Raw genomic sequence first — 15,586 nt, forward strand, 5'->3', positions numbered from 1 at the left:
AAAAGAAAAGACGTCTTGCCGTCTTCAGTGTTCTTCATGAGCAATACAAAGTCCATTACCAGGAGAAGCCATGCAGAGTACGGCTTTATATGTTCCTATTACACACGCACCGCTTCGACGGGGTCTGTTTTTGTGCGTGATTCTTCTGGACCAATATCAGTCAACACAATCGTGGCTGAAAAATTAACACTTTATTGGTTCACAAGTACATCCCCAAATCAGGAGCGCCAGTTCTGTTCGTTGGGCAACTTTTTGCTTCTGTGCTTCTACGAGCAGATCACAGGTTTTATAAGGTGCTTACAATAAAAAAAGAAAAGCTCTACGTAGCTCATAGTTAGTGTTAGAATGTTGCTAGTGGAGCAGATGAAAGTTTAAAGTAACCGCATTTGATAAATCCTTTCGCCCCTTGAGTTCGTGGAAGTCTCGTCAGCGTCCTTTTGCTTCTCATGATTTTTATTTTTTCATTATGGACGAAATATCCAAGAAAACACTCTGGAAGACAGAAACGTGGTTTAAGGTGTTACACAGGTTGCACTTGCCCAGTCTTGATAATCTGATTCAAGTAACCAAATAATAATAAGCAGAAGGATTTCATACAAATATTGTATACTTTTGAGCCCTGTATTGAGTAAGCATTTAGACTGATTTAATTGTGACACTCTTTGAGCCACATTGACTCTCATAAGGTCCAAGGCTCTAAATTATGGAGAGAGTTTAAAAATTCACAAATAAATATCACGCCATTCACAAATCTGTTTCTTGATTCAGCAACAAATGTAACAGGATTCAACAATGTAATTTATGACTCAGGAAAAAAAATGCATTTCTCAACCTTTCTGTTTATTTCGTGGATTTTTGAAACTTCAATGACTGTGCACATAAGGCCAATCAAATGTCTTCAAAGTTCATAGCCAAGAGTTTGATTTAATGTTGACGACATTGCACTACATTCGTGCAATTCCCATTTGAATCTGGTCACCCTGCACATACACGAATAGCTGCAACATAAAATGGTCTGGTGATGGACGCTCATAGCGGGCAGCTGCACATGAACTATTTTTTTTTTTTTTTTTGTGGTCAACCTGTTCAGAGAATTTTCCAATTGGATTCTTGTATCCAGGGCTATGTCCAGACACCCGGCTGTCTGTGTTGATGTGTGAACGACGGACACCACTTGAGATGAGTGAGATGAGAAACTTTGTATTTATGACTTTTGTCCCGATTCATTTTCTGAAACTTTTTTTTTTGTGTTTTTGCAATTCCTTCCAAGAGACCACAACAATGCAGCGCAATGAATGTAGCGCAATGTTGTCAATGTTAACCAAACTCTTGGCTATAAACTTTGGAGGCATTTGATTGGCTACCTTTTGGAAAAAGAAAAAAAAAAAAAAAAAAACATGTTTCAAAAATCCACAAGTATATACGGTGGCTTGTAAATGCAGGTTTATGGGTTTGTGAATAAATGTAACTGCACTGACATTTGTGCATCACGTACATTTCTTTTTGAGTTGAGAAATACCTTTGTAAATGGTGTTACATTTATTTGTAAGTCATACATTTGTGAATCTTGTACATTTGTTTGTCTCTGTTTTTTTTTTTTTTTGTTTTTTTTTAAACTAAACTATCTCCGTACTAAATGACCAGATCGGTTGCCATTTGTCTTTTGGCTCTACTTGCCATCGACATCCTGCGCCCGCCGGGCGGCGGGTTCATGGCGATGTTGCCGAGGGAGCCCAGCTTGGACTCGGAGCTCTGGACGGACGGGCTGCAGGACCGAGTGGATGTCCCGCTCTCCGATGGCAGGCGGGCCATAAAGCTGGCCTTCCTGGGGTTGGGCAGGAAGTCGCTGTCCGAGGAGTCCCTCTGCTCCTCTGCCAGGTTCGCTGCCCTGCTCGGCCTGGGCTGAGGGTTCTGCACCGGGTGTGGCATAGGCACGTGGTTGGGCTGAAAGGGCCCCTCGTGACAATATTGACCAGCGTTGTCCCCATCTGAACCCCCGCCGCCATTGTTTGTGGCCTGATACTGCTCCGCGGGAGTCTGGAAGCGCAGGGCCTGGATCCGGGCCTGGCTTTGGAGGCGCAGCTGCCGGGATTGGCGGAGGACATCGTCGGCGCTGTGCATGCCGTGGCCGAGCGCCGCGTCCGCCTTGGCCACGTAGAGGGGAGGGGGCGGGTCCATGCTGCGGCGGGGAGACGCGTTGCCATTCTTTTTCGCTTTGCACAAGCTGTCGCTGTCTGCGAACAGCGTCTGCTTAATTTTCCTCAGTCCCAAGTGGAAAATTTCGAGGAGGTTGAGGAAGAGCGAAACGCCCGCGATTACAATCATGAAGACCATGAAGATGGTTTTCTCTGCCGGCCTGGAGATGTAACAGTCCACGCTGTTCGGGCACGGCAACCTCTCGCACTTGTACAGAGGATCCATGCCGACGCCATACAAGATATACTGCACCACTATGAAGACCACCTCCACCACTGACCTGGTTAGGATATGAATGATATATGTGCGCAGCAGAGAGCCCCGGAGAGGAGCCTTCTTCACCCTCCTCTGCTCCTCGAGCCTTTTCAGCTCCCTCTCCAGCTTCTTGTGCTCCTCCCAAAGGGGCTCGGTCTCCTCCAGCTCGGCCCTCAGCTGGACCCTCTTCTTGTGCCTCTCCTTCTCCAGGGTCCTCAGCCTGTACAGGGCATGTCCCATGTACACCAGCGAGGGCGCGGACACGAAGATGACCTGCAGCACCCAGAACCGGATGAGCGACATCGGGAAGGCTTGGTCGTAGCAGACGTTCTTGCAGCCCGGCTGGTCCGTGTTGCAGATGAACTCGCTCTGCTCGTCGATCCACACGTCCTCGGCCGCCACGCCCAGAACCAACATCCGAAATATGAAGAGGATGGTCAGCCAGATTTTGCCCACGATCGTGGAGTGAATGTGGACTTCCTCCAGTATGCTCCCTAACAAGTTCCAGTCCCCCATGTTCACTGCCACATGTCGGTGCTGAGCAAGGAAACAGCGAAAACTTGTCAGAGAAGTCTCAAAGGGACACGCAAAATGACATTCTTCAAAGTCGGTCACATCGATGGTCAAGCTTAAATTCATAATCTTAACGTACCTTCCAAGGGGATTTGCTCTACTTCTAGTCCGTGGTCAGCATTGTCCCAAACTGTTGAGTTCTCATTCATCCATCATCATCCCTTCCCAGAACGACTTGTCTCCAGGAAACCAGTTTTGTAATTTGACCACATGGAAGCACATCTCCTGTCTCGCTTTAATGTTTGCTACAGTGAATGTGTTCCAGAGCCGCTGCTCTCCGAGTTCACGGGATGCAGAAATTGATCCGAAGCTGACGGGACAATGGCCCATGGCAGATCTTATCAAGCAATTGTTCAAACGGCAGCCCTCTCTCACCCCTTTGCACAAATACTCACTCCAGCACACACACACACACACATACAACCGGCTGCCACCCCCCAGCGCAGTCGATATCACGTTCTCTGTGGCAAAACGTGTTGCCTTTTAATGTCACTTTCGCTTCCAAACTGTTCTATGGGTGCTGGTTCCTCACGGATTTCTGGTTTCTTTTTGCATCCCTTCGTGTTCCTCTGATATTTAGGACTATCGGCCATTATAAGGGTTTTTTTGTTAAGTTTTAAAGTAGCGAATTCACTGAAAGACAGAAAAAAAAAAAAAACGAAAATCCCTCTTTGCTCGCTACGTTCCCTCAAATCATCCGGAGGAACCGAGTTGCGTGTAGAGCGCCATTCTTCAGAAACGACCCAGAGCAGCCTCGTCCCTCACTGGCCGCCTCATGAAATGACCAGCCCTCCTCCCCCGAGGCGTTTAATTAGCTTTCCATCACATTCTGACAGAGTCAATGTGGGATTGATTTGATTTTCCCTTGCAGAACCTTCAGCCGCAGCAGCCAGAAGTCACATCGGGGACACCAACGTATTATACAAACAGCCCCGTGCAGCTCCTGGCCCGTCCATCTGCATTCAAAAACCATTCATTTGATCTAATTGCTCTTTGACTGGAAAGGCTGTGCTGCCTTTTCCTTTTTCTTCTCGTATTATTCAGCACTCCCCCCCCCTAAATTGACCTGAGATCTGAGGTTAAATTATTTCTATTTAAGTTGTACAGAAATTTCAATTCGTGAAATTATTCTTGTGGTCGCGACGTAACCTGTCCCATGACTTTGGTTTTTGAACTAGACGTGTTAAGCCGGAGCCGGAGAGGGGAAAGCAGGAACAAAAACAGAAATGGCGGGGGCAGCGAGAGCGACGCATACAGACAGAAATGAGGGCACGTGAGACCCACAACATGAGTGGGAGGGGGACAACAGTGAGAATTAAGGAGAGTGTGACACGATGGGGCAGTGATGCTCAGTCCCAGCACAACATTGCTGCAAAGATATATTTTAATAAAACCCGAGTACAGAGCACACGTTACGCTTTAAGTATTTTTATGCGTGTTTGATTGGACAGGAAGGGCCACATAGCAACCAACTGCAGCACATCTAGTCTGTCATTAGCTAAATGGACATCTGCCATTTCTGGTATTCCATACATGGGTCAGATTCTGCTGACAGATGACCACTCTTGACTCTTGATTAGCCTCGGTGGCCATGATGGCCATTTCCACGTTCGTTGTTGTCACTATAGACTTGACCTTTATAAAAGTAAGAGGTCAAGGTGTTGAGTCGATCGTCGCCTGCTGATCTGCTGAGCGCTCGAATAGTTGGTTGGCTGATGAAAAGCATTCATATTCCACAGAACGGGGACTGGTGTGGGCCGCCTTCCTTTTTATTTCATTTTTTTACTAATAGTTTAAGGGTGGAACTTGATTACGTGACCATCACACTGAAAGACTCCTGAGCCAAGATCTCCAATGTGGGAATGTTTTCAGCAGTTAACGAAGGAAGAGATGGAACCATGCCCTCCACATTTTTAACACAGTTTATATAACATACTATCACTTGTAACTACAGGGTGGGCCATTTACATGGATACACCTTAATAAAATGGTATTGATATTAACGTCCTGTTTGTGGCACATTAGTATATGTGAAGGGGCAAACTTTTCAAGATGGGTGGTGACCATAGTGGCCATTTTGAAGTCGGCCATCTTGGATCCAACTTTTGTTTTTTTAATTGGAAGAGGGTCATGTGACACATCAAATTTATTGGTAATTTCACAAGAAAATCAATGGTTTTAACGTAACTTTATTCTTTCATGAGTTATTTACAAGTTTCTGACCACCTATAAAATGTGTTCAATGTCACCAACCATTCCCATTTTATTAAGGTGTATCCATATAAATGGCCCACCCTGTAGTTACATTTATAGATAACACACAACATGAACACAACAGTTGCACATAGGCCTATGGTGGCTCAGAGGTTAAATTCAATTCATAAAAAAAAAATCACACTTAAAGGGTTCTTTTGCTACCATCTACCGGCCATTAGAACGTGTTCACTGAACAAGTGTGTGAACTATGAAGATATTTTGTGTGTTTGTGTGTTATGTGTGTTTATGACGTCACAGTTGGCCACACACACACAGACAAACAAGTAAGTAAGTAGAGTGAAGTGATTGTCACATGTGATACACAGCAGCACAGCACACAGTGAAATTTGTCCTCTGCATTTAACCCATCACCCTGAGTGAGCAGTGGGCAGCCATGACAGGCACCCGGGGAGAACTGTGAGGGGATGGTGCTTTGCTCAGTGGCACCTCAGTGATCGGGATTCGAACCGGCAACCTTACAGACCCGCTTCTTTAACCGCTAGGCCACCACTGCCCCACACACTGGCGCGCAAACACACACATCAAATACACCATGGTAGTTGCCAATTGTACAGGTGTACCCATTGTACATATGTACATACCGATTGTACTTTGTGTAGATAAATACATATTCATTTTTTGCTGCTATTACCTTTGTTTCTATCCACTTTCTGCACATGACAAATGCAATTTCCCACTTGTGGGACTAATAAAGGTTTATCTTATCTTATCTTATTGTAAGTACATAAGCATTGTTCTTACATAATTGTCATGTCACTGGATACAATATACTGTTACCCTTGTATCGTTTAGTTGTATTTGTACACATTTATCATCCATGCAGTTCATGCACATACTGGCCAAATATGCTTTTCTCCATACAAACCCCATATATTGATGGATGTTTGACTTACAGCCCTGCTTTGTTAGTGCAGCGCTACTACGTAGTGTCCAGCGGCTCTAGGTGTGCGTGTTGCCGCCGCTTTTCAGCTGCTGCAGCTCCTCCTCCAGGCTGCTGATGCGCTGCAGCAGAGACGCGCGGTCCTGCAGGACCCTCTGCTCCGCCTGCTTCTCCGCCTCCTGGATCTTGCGCTCGTACCAGCGCTCCAGCTGGGTGGACACCGTCTCAAAGAAGCGCTGCGTCACCTCCATGGCGTGCAAGTTGTCCCTCTCCTGAACGAAGGAGGGCTCGGTTGTGGTAAAGAACTCCAGTGCCCGTGCGCCACCGGCTCTCCTTGGGTTGGTGTGACCCTTGACCCGGTCCTTTAGGTGTTTCTTGTGGTGCCGGGCATGTTGGACAGTCTCGTCCAGCTCTCCATCCCTGTGAACTCTGCTGGCCTGGGACAGGCTGCTGCTGGTGCTGCTGAAGGAGAAATCGTTTTCGTGACTGGGTCCGCCAGAGTCGGTCTCCTGCAGCTCTGCATGCAGCCACTGGGGGTCAGCAGAGTTCAGGGGCCAGGAGACCACTGCAACGAAACCAGTAACTTTATCAGGGGCACCTCTACATTATTAATTATTTTAAAAGGTTCTAGTAACCATATGCAAGGGTTCATCAGTGGTCAATTTCTGAGCAATTACATTTACATTTATGGCATTTATCAGACGCTCTTATCCAGAGCGACTTACAATCAGTAGTTACAGGGACAGTCCCCCTGGAGCAACTTAAGGTTAAGTGTCTTGCTCAGGGATTTGAGCCTGTGACTCTGTAGTCTTCTGGTTCATAGGCAAGTGTGTTACCCACTAGGCTTCTACCATTGGCTACTACCAACTACAAAGTGCAGGAAGTGCATTTCTCAATGCCTGCTAACCTGGAGCTTCATCAAACCCTGGCCTCTTAGCTCCAGCGAAGTGAGACGCCCCTGGGCTGGGCAGCACGTTGACGTAGGTTGCCAGAGAGGTGCTGCTTTCTTCCGAAACGACCGACAGCAAGGGCAGACACTCCGGATCTCCATCCAGAACAGACGGGTCCACGGAGGGAGACGGCCGGAGCTTGTAGTACTGCGCTTGCCCAGGCAAGTGCACATCAATGTCCTGGATCTTGGACATGCACCAGCTTTTCAGCTCCTTCACTGCACGGGCCTGCTTAAAAGGTCACAAGCACACACAGCAGCACGGCACAAGAAGCATTACGGCTTTCCAATTTACTCCCAGTAATGCTCTCAACTGCAGAACAATTGTGGACTGCTGTACCTGTCTCCTCTCCTCGTCAGCCCGCTCCATTGTGGCCCTCTGGTCGAGTTGATAATAGCACGCCGTCCTCTCAGCCGACACCCGCTCCTGAGTCGCCCTCTCCAGTAGTTTGATCTGAGCAAAGCATTCACTCTCAGCTCTCGTTTGGAGGACACATTCTGTGACGCTAGGGTGCGTCATTCAAAGCGCTGAAGCTGTAAAAGGAGACCATCCAGCCTAGGGATGTCCATGTCAATAGCTGTGACAGAGTCCCTAAACTTGGACAGCCTTGTCCAGCAGCCGTGACTGATTCAAGCTTCAAATGCACCCTTGGCAGCATGCAGCCCCAAACACAATATAACCACTAGATGGAGCCACCTGATAGTGAAGTTGTCACATTACCACGGTAACATGGCCATTTTAGATCGCCCCATTCTAGTCTGTAAACGTTGGTATTACATTAAAGACGAGATCAAATATATGACAGGGAAAGTGGATATTCTATTCATATATCTGGATTCATTTTACTTTTATGGTCGTTCTTATATGTTTTATGTCTGGTAGTGGGTGCCGGAAGACCACAAAGTCCAAGGTTCAAACCCCACTTACTACCACGGTGTCCCTGAGCAAGACGCTTTACTCTTAGTGTCTCCAGGGGGAACTGTCCCTGTAACTACTGGTTGTAAGGCACTCTGCATTAGGGCATTTCATAAATGTAAATGTCTTATTTATTAAGAAAGTGAAGTGATTGCCATTGTGAAACACTGCACAGCACACGGTGACACATCAATCTTGGTGAGCAGTGGGCAGCCATGACAGGTGCCCGGGGAGCAGTGTGTGGGGAGCGGAGCGGTTGTTATGTCTTTTAATTTATTCTTCTGTACAGCACTGGATTGTTTTGGAAATCTATTTTAATAGATACAAAAAGTGCTGATAAATCAGAAAAACAACATGCTGATCAATAACAGAAATTTTCGGATCAACCAAATGTTTGACACACCTGATGGCTCCTCTTACGGTCCATGTCTCCCAGTTTGCAGTTCATCTGCTCCTGGACAGTGTGAATCTCGGACCTCATCTCCTTCTTGGTCGCCTTCAACTGACTCTCAAGTTTTTTGATGAGGGGCTTACAGTGACAGTCGCTTGCTGGAACCTGAGAAGATTAATAAACCGGCCTTGCGTTGCACAGTCGATAGATACATTTTGCATTATGAAATGCAATCTCCGAGCTCCTACTTGTTTTATTTTGCCCTCTTTGTCACGGAAGAGGGTGTAGAGGGTGTACACTTTCCCCTCAGCTTCCTCCATATCAGCTGCAGGACTGGAAAGGCCTGGCCTCCTCACGTGGTTCCCATGTCCAGTGGGCTAAAAGAGCCACAAAAATAACACGAACTCATCATCATTGATGCAAGATCACGTGACCAGTCGGATCTGTAGCCAAGTCTTTTCTCCTCATACCCCATCTTTTATTTTAGTTGTCATGATAGCCCTCGGGTTGTTCCTTTTTCTGCACAGTGCTGGGTCACTGCTCTGGGTGTCTTCCGCCACTGATGTGCTGTCCTGCAGGACACAAGTCAAAGTCATCTCAGGCAGAAACAGTCACACACAGAAGAGATAAAATAACGTCCCCATGAACCGAAAACTGCATATGCATATGCAGACATATATACATAAACATATATACCTTCTAAACTACACCATAAATAAAGGTATGGTAATAAAGGTATGTTAGAAAATGAGCCAAAATTCCGAATTTTTGAAGAAAATGGTGACAGCTGTTCTCGCAGTCTGAGCGGGTGGGAACCACAGGCTCCATTGAAGATGGTGCAGCACTCACTTTGCCATGTGGCACCTGCTCCCTGGGCACAGAGTGAGATTGGCGCCCCACTCTCTGCTGCTCTCTCCTCCGCCTCACCGTCCGGGCGCGAGCAAAGCGTTGAGCCTGAACGGTTCCAGAAACAGCCGTTTTTCATACCGGGGCGGGGCAGAAGAATCCTGTCTGGGAACAGATCTTACGGGGGGGCTCTGAAAAAGAGGAGAATGGGACTTTCGCAAACCTGAGAAGCTTTGGCCAGAACCAGAGCAACTTCGCGGTTCTGCTGTTCGTGAGCCTTATCAAGGGCCGTCTGTCCTGCCTGTTAACATGATCCGATATTTAGTTTTTGGGGGAAAAAAAGCAGGTGGAAACGACTTTTTTTGGTGTTTAATGAGAAATAAACTCACATTGTTTTGGAGGCTGCTGTCGGCCCCGGACTCCAGCAAAAGTCTGATAGTTTTCTTGTGGTTTAAAGTGGCGGCAACATGGAGTGCGGTTTCTCCTGCCTGTTCACAAAACAGATTTTCTATATGTTCAGAATGGAAAAGATAAATATATCTTTTATTTCATCATACACAGCTTTTATTTCATGGTTTATAGTGATCAGATGCACTAAATTCAAATTTTATTTGTCACATACATAGTCATACACGAAATGCTTTTTGCGACTGCTATAGACCACAGTATTGCAAATGTTGCAAGTATACAATGAACCAATATGCAAATATTGCAAACGTAACCAAATATTAGACTTTTACATCTTTAACATAAAATATGTGTAACTGGTTGGGTGAAGGTGTGCAAATGAGTTAAAGACAATGTTTAAAGAAAAGAAAAAAGAGCCATAAAAAAAGAGCAGTAAAGTAAAAAGCGCAGAGTGATTTTGTGCAAAGTGATTTTGTGCAAAAGAGTCTGGAGTGATTGAAGGTGAATGTGAAAGTGCTGGAGTTCTTGAGTTCTATGTACTATAAACCATGGGATGCGAAATGATCAGACCTGATTCTTCTCAGTGACGGAGCACAGAGCACCCAGGAGGATCTTTATCACGGCCAGGTGATTGTGCCGCGCCGCAGCGTGCAAACAAGTGTCTCCTGCCTGAAATGAAGATGCGCAGATCTGTGATCACGTGAAGTCAATGGGTGCAGACGAATGTGCACCGTGCCGTCGGCTTGTCCTCCATACGTTGTTCCTGTTGTCAGGCCTGGACCCTCCCAGCAGCAGGACACGGGTGCTCTGGCAGTGTCCGTTCTGACTGGCCAAGTGGAGTGCCGTATTTCCTGCCTTTTACAGAGAATTGTAATGAAATATGAGCAGTTTTCATACATACAGTATACAAAGAGTGTTAATAATATAATATTATAATAATATTATATTATAATATAGACCCTTTTTACCTTGTTCTTAATGTGCACATCGGCTCCAGCCTTCACTAACAGTTTAATGGACTGACTAAAGCCGTGCCAAGAAAGCTCATGCAAAGCTGTGTTGCCGTCCTATAAAAAATTAGAAATTGGATCTTAAATTTTCACATTCAAATAAGCTAAATCCAGTTGATTGCCATGAGAACACATTATATTTAGCGGTTGAATGTTATTTATCTATTCCAATTCCAATATTGGCAAAACACCAATACACTGAACTCTTATAGTTATTGATAGTGAATAGTGGACAAAATATTTCATTTCTGGTGTCAGGAAGTACACACCTTGTCCTGCAGGTCCAGGGCGCAGCCTCCTTGGATGAGAGCTGAGATGACGTCACGGTTTCCCACAACAGAGGCTCGATGCAATGCTGTCTGTTGGCACTGGAGACAGATTTACTCTTTATAACATTTACAGTTTATGCTTTGTTCTCTGCAAATATGTAGGAATGACAAAATTTGCCATTTCAGCTGATCCACTTTGCAGAACTTCACTGTGCCAAATGCATGCATGCAGTCTGACATTCTATTGTCATTACATTGAATTAAAAGTAATTCCAGGCTTCGGTTTACACCCTGGTGATGTAAGGGTCATCCCGACAAATGAGAACTAACCATCATAGTCCTCTGCAAAACAAATACACATGTTCTATGGGCCGACGAGTCGAGTTACGGAGGTGGGAATCGTAGCTGCACCCCAGGAAGTACGTTTTATGGAGTCTTCACTGAGCCAATTCCACTGAGCTGAACGGTAGGAGGAGCGAGTCCCTCGTTCTACCTGGAACAGACAACAGGGAAATTAAATTACTATTATTTTCATGTATTTCTACAAATACACATGGATTTACTTAATTGAATAATGGACATTGGTTCCACATGAAAGGAACACTCCGCGCACAACCACACCTGCAAACAACACACACATCCCTCATTAAAAACACTCAGGCCATGGCTTGGACCTGACCTGGTGGCGTGGACCGCCCGGGGTCTGCCCTGCGGCCATGCCAGCCCACTGACCACGTACAGTGCACACTGACATAATCACCATGCACTCTCATACCGCACGTGCACAAACACACACAGACACACACAGTGAAAATGACAGTTTCCTCCTTATATGGAGAGGAAACTTCCCACGTGTGGGACTAATAAAGGATTATCTTATCTTGAACATATGTAGGGAATCAGGAAGGGGCAGGGCCTGCACTCAGTGCCCGGGACCGGAGTATTGTTCCACATTAATGTTAAGTTAGCTTCAGTTAGCTGTTTTTTTTTAAGTAACAAATGTTTTTTTAAATCCAAATTTAACATGTTATATGATGCATGTTACATGTTTATATGTTCAAATAATTCTCTTTTAGCTGTGAAGAATTTTGTTGAAATATTAAACAAAAAATAAATTAGGTCTTAGTTGTCCCCTAATACTGTATCTGAAGTCTCTTTCTGAAATTGGTGCAGAATTACAGCCACTTTGATCCAGTCCCACAATGAGATTTCCCAGGTTGTGCCATTTCTGTGTCTGTAGCTTTAAATGCTAATGAGGAGGAGAGAGGCGGGACGAGGAGGAGAGCGGGAATTTGTGGAAATTATGTCATCAACACCATTCACCAACCCCAATGTTTGGCGCAGACAGGAAGTTGAAAAATTTTATGAACCCACTGGTTCTTCAGAGTCTCGCGTGACAGAACTAAAAAATGTGTGCTCATTTTTACATCCAAACATCAGGCAAATGCAATGCTTCACAATTTTTCAAGCCATGACGGTCAGTGGAGATACTTTTTAGGTGAGGGGTGGGAAATTCTCTGTGGAAAAAGTATAAGAAAAGGGAGGTAACTTTTCCCCTTATGACGACATCTGGGGACAAATTCCCCAGATCTGAACGCAGAAAGCAGAATGACCAAAGCCCTCTTTACACCTTAGACAGGCTAGGGGAACTTGTATTAATGTTAAATAACTTATTTGTTGTGTTATTAGGTCATTTAAGTTAACCTAATAAAGGCATATTAATTTAATATTTTGCACACTGCTGCAGAATGTTAGTAAAAAGACTGCGTTAAATTCAAAAGTGCATTGCTGATCATATAATTTCTAAAAAATAAAACAGGGATGTACATCATCCTGAATGTCCAGGGCACAGATGGCCTTCGACAGAGTGAGCTCAACTTCGACATGACGGCCGTCCTGCAAAATAGCAAAGCAACAGCGCTCACGTCCTAGTGTTTTTCTTAACCGGCCGATGACTTTTACATGCGTAATCCAGGGCAACGAGTGGGCTGGGATCATCTGTGGAGACTCAGCCAGCTCAGGTCACAGTTGAACCGAGACCGCAGGCTAAATCCAGGGTATTGGAGAACCTCTTTTTTTTCATTTCTATTTTCAGACCAAGACACCGTAACTACACTAATAGTCATTTAGCTCATGACATCCTATATAGAGTCTCTCCTCTGCTATTCGTAATTTAGTCCCTTTAAAGTTCTTTTTATTGTGTACCAATGAAATATTTTTAGAATAGAAAATAAGGTGCACTTCCAGAATGGCTGACTTGGCAAAACTGTTAAAGGGTCAGGTTTCATTTTAGATGCTACTGGGTCACTTTAGGACTTATCAAAGATGATGCATATGCTGGAATATACAACAGACCACTAAACTGATCACTGTCCATCATCACTGCCATGCAGGAGAAGACAATCCTGTCCTCCAAACCTCTGCGTGCTGAAGTACCACAGGGAGATTTGCACCGTAATGCAATAAAAACACAGCAAAACAAATCCTTGCATTAAATAAACAACAAAACTGGTATTGAGCGAAACTGTTGCACAAGAGGGTTTATCTGCCGAGTCCCAGATGTCTGTTTCTACCCTGGCTGCACACGAGAGCAGATGGAGCGACATCGGTCATCTCGTAAAAACCTGAAACTCGCTGAGCCTGTGCCAACTGTGCGTTGCATTTAAAAACTGATTTGATTTGTGGCCCGTAATCAGAAGGTTGTCGGTTTGAATCCCGATCCGCCAAGGTGCCACTGAGGTGCCACTGAGCAAAAGCGGCGTCCCCACACACTGCTCCCCGGGCGCCTGTCATGGCTGCCCACTGCTCACTCAGGGTGATGGGTTAAATGCAGAGGACAAATTTCACTGTGTGCACCGTGTGCTGTTGTGTATCACAAGTGACAATCCCTTCACTGTACCTGGCCTTTGCAGGCCCATGCGGAGCTGCTCAGAGCATGGACCCCCTCCCGGCTCATGCATTTGAGATAGGAACGCCGCGTGAAGAAATCACTAAAAGCCAGGAGGGACAGTGCGAGCCAGAGCTTAGAGGATTATGGCATCATTCAATCCAGTCAAACCTTTTATCCACTAATTGCCTCCGCATGGTAGTGGAATGGCCGGGTGCTACAGGTTTTTAAAATGCCTTTCTCGTTTCGGCCCTATTTCATACACACTCGCAAGCTGTAAAATTAAAGCAAACAGATGCTCACGCGTTCTCACAAATACATTGGAATGAAGCTCAGTTGTGGTTGTGCTTTGAAAATGCAGCTTTCCTTAATACACCACATTTCCGCTGGAGGCGAGACTCAAAACGATCTTGTTCTTAGCAGGAAGCTTGTAGAAAAATAAAATGCAGTGAGCTGCAGCAGGTGGTTACGTGAAGGTGAACCGAACTGATCATGCAGAGCTGAACAAAAGATCTAGATGAAAAATGACCCTTGTGACCAGACCAGCAGATTAAGATTGCAGCGGGGCTCTAATCTTCAATGCAAGCAGGTCAGCACATGTATGAATATGTGCAGCGGAAATGTATTATTGTGCTCTTTTTTAATTTATCAGTTTGTAAAAAAGGACACATCTGAATTTAACAGCACCGTAAAAGTGATGTTGTTGGTCTAAAAGGCCATCAGACCGTGTGTTGTACACCGAGACAGGGTAAATTACCCATAACACACCTGGTGTCTGGTCCCCCATCCAGCCAGCCCTGATCCAACAAGGTACTGAGATGGCGATTCACTTATCAAGAACACAGTCGATGAACAGGTAGAAGAATAGCATTGCTGTGTCTGCAGGAACTCTTCTGAAATCTATGGTTGCTTTGCATCATACTGACTGTAAAACAGCATTTACGGAAATTTTAAAATAAGTAAAAGAAAACAATTGCAAAACAATCAATTTCCATGTTATATAGCTATCAATTGCATGAAAATACCAAACCAAATCTCTCTGAAATCTTTTAGAGCTACCTCATCTTTACCTGACCAAAAAAATCGAACCTGTAAGATGTAAAGCTGTAAAGCTGTAAAGCACGAGACGTAGCTACTTACTTCAGGGGGACGGAAGTTGCTGTGAATGCCAGGCATCATCTGTGTGTACTCCAGGCAGACACAGAGAGAGAGATGGGGGGAGAGAGGAGAGAGAGAGAGAGAGATGGAGAGAGAGATGGAAAGAGAAAGAGAGAAGATAGAGAGCAGAGAGAAGATGAGAAGGAGGAAGGAGGGGGGAGAGAGAGATGGGGGAGTGGGAGAGAGAGAGAGAGAAAGAGATGGAGAGAGAAAGTGAGAGAGGGGGAGAGAGAGATAGGGGAGTGGGAGAGAGAGTCAGAGATGGAGAGAGAAAGTGAGAGAGAGGGAGAGAGAGATGGGGGAGTGGGAGAAAGAGAGAGAGAGAGACAGATGGAGAGAGAAAGTGAGAGGGGGAGAGAGAGATGGGGGAGTGGGAGAAAGAGAGAGAGAGATGGAGAGAGAGATGGGGGGAGTGGAGAGAGAGATGGAGAGAGAAAGTGAGAGAGGGGGGAGAGAGAGATGGGGGAGTGGGAGAAAGAGAGAGAGAACTGTCTTACTGACAGTTCTAAACAGCTGCACCACCCCCGGGAGCAGCTGAAGAGTGGCTGCGAATCTGATGTAATCAGAGTAA

The 15,586-nt window shown here is 45.5% G+C and overlaps 2 protein-coding genes across 7 annotated transcripts; both read right to left on the minus strand.

Annotated features, from left to right (window-relative positions):
• Positions 1-172: 172 nt before the first annotated feature.
• On the minus strand, positions 173-3,094 carry gja10a (gap junction protein alpha 10 a). The gene is made up of 2 exons (XM_028979219.1): positions 1,678-3,094; positions 173-492 (listed from the first exon to the last, which is right to left on the minus strand). Exons 1-2 carry the CDS (start codon positions 3,088-3,090, stop codon positions 454-456), a joined length of 1,452 nt encoding a protein of 483 aa, XP_028835052.1. The 5' UTR covers positions 3,091-3,094; the 3' UTR covers positions 173-453.
• ankrd6a (ankyrin repeat domain 6a) lies at positions 2,881-15,070 on the minus strand. 6 transcript variants are annotated; one of them, XM_028979187.1, is made up of 17 exons: positions 14,998-15,070; positions 14,626-14,782; positions 11,301-11,463; positions 10,971-11,069; positions 10,660-10,758; positions 10,448-10,546; positions 10,262-10,360; positions 9,673-9,771; positions 9,507-9,584; positions 9,287-9,391; positions 8,908-9,009; positions 8,686-8,814; positions 8,450-8,602; positions 7,471-7,584; positions 7,089-7,362; positions 6,195-6,746; positions 2,881-2,988 (listed from the first exon to the last, which is right to left on the minus strand). In XM_028979187.1, exons 3-16 carry the CDS (start codon positions 11,304-11,306, stop codon positions 6,241-6,243), a joined length of 1,962 nt encoding a protein of 653 aa, XP_028835020.1. In that variant the 5' UTR covers positions 11,307-11,463; positions 14,626-14,782; positions 14,998-15,070; the 3' UTR covers positions 2,881-2,988; positions 6,195-6,240. The 6 variants fall into 6 exon arrangements, with proteins under 6 accessions (XP_028835020.1, XP_028835015.1, XP_028835045.1 ...); XM_028979182.1 differs by lacking the exon at positions 2,881-2,988 and having other exon boundaries at positions 5,894-6,746; positions 11,301-11,459; XM_028979212.1 differs by lacking the exon at positions 2,881-2,988 and having other exon boundaries at positions 5,894-6,746; positions 7,089-7,359.
• Between the last annotated feature and the right edge of the window lie 516 nt (positions 15,071-15,586).

This window comes from Denticeps clupeoides, chromosome 1, assembly GCF_900700375.1.
Source record: "Denticeps clupeoides chromosome 1, fDenClu1.1, whole genome shotgun sequence".
Lineage (NCBI taxonomy): Eukaryota > Metazoa > Chordata > Actinopteri > Clupeiformes > Denticipitidae > Denticeps > Denticeps clupeoides.

Excerpts from the sequence above, each read along its gene's own strand:
- gja10a (XM_028979219.1), bottom strand. The coding sequence starts at position 3,090 with ATGAATTTAAGCTTGACCATCGATGTGACCGACTTTGAAGAATGTCAT. Across the intron at positions 493-1,677 it reads GCGGGCGCAGGATGTCGATG|AGTGTTTTCTTGGATATTTC; the intron begins GCAAGTAGAGCC and ends TCTGTCTTCCAG.
- ankrd6a (XM_028979187.1), bottom strand. Across the intron at positions 10,361-10,447 it reads GGCCTGACAACAGGAACAAC|GCAGGAGACACTTGTTTGCA; the intron begins GTATGGAGGACA and ends TCTTCATTTCAG. Across the intron at positions 9,010-9,286 it reads AGCAGGTGCCACATGGCAAA|GACAGCACATCAGTGGCGGA; the intron begins GTGAGTGCTGCA and ends TGTGTCCTGCAG.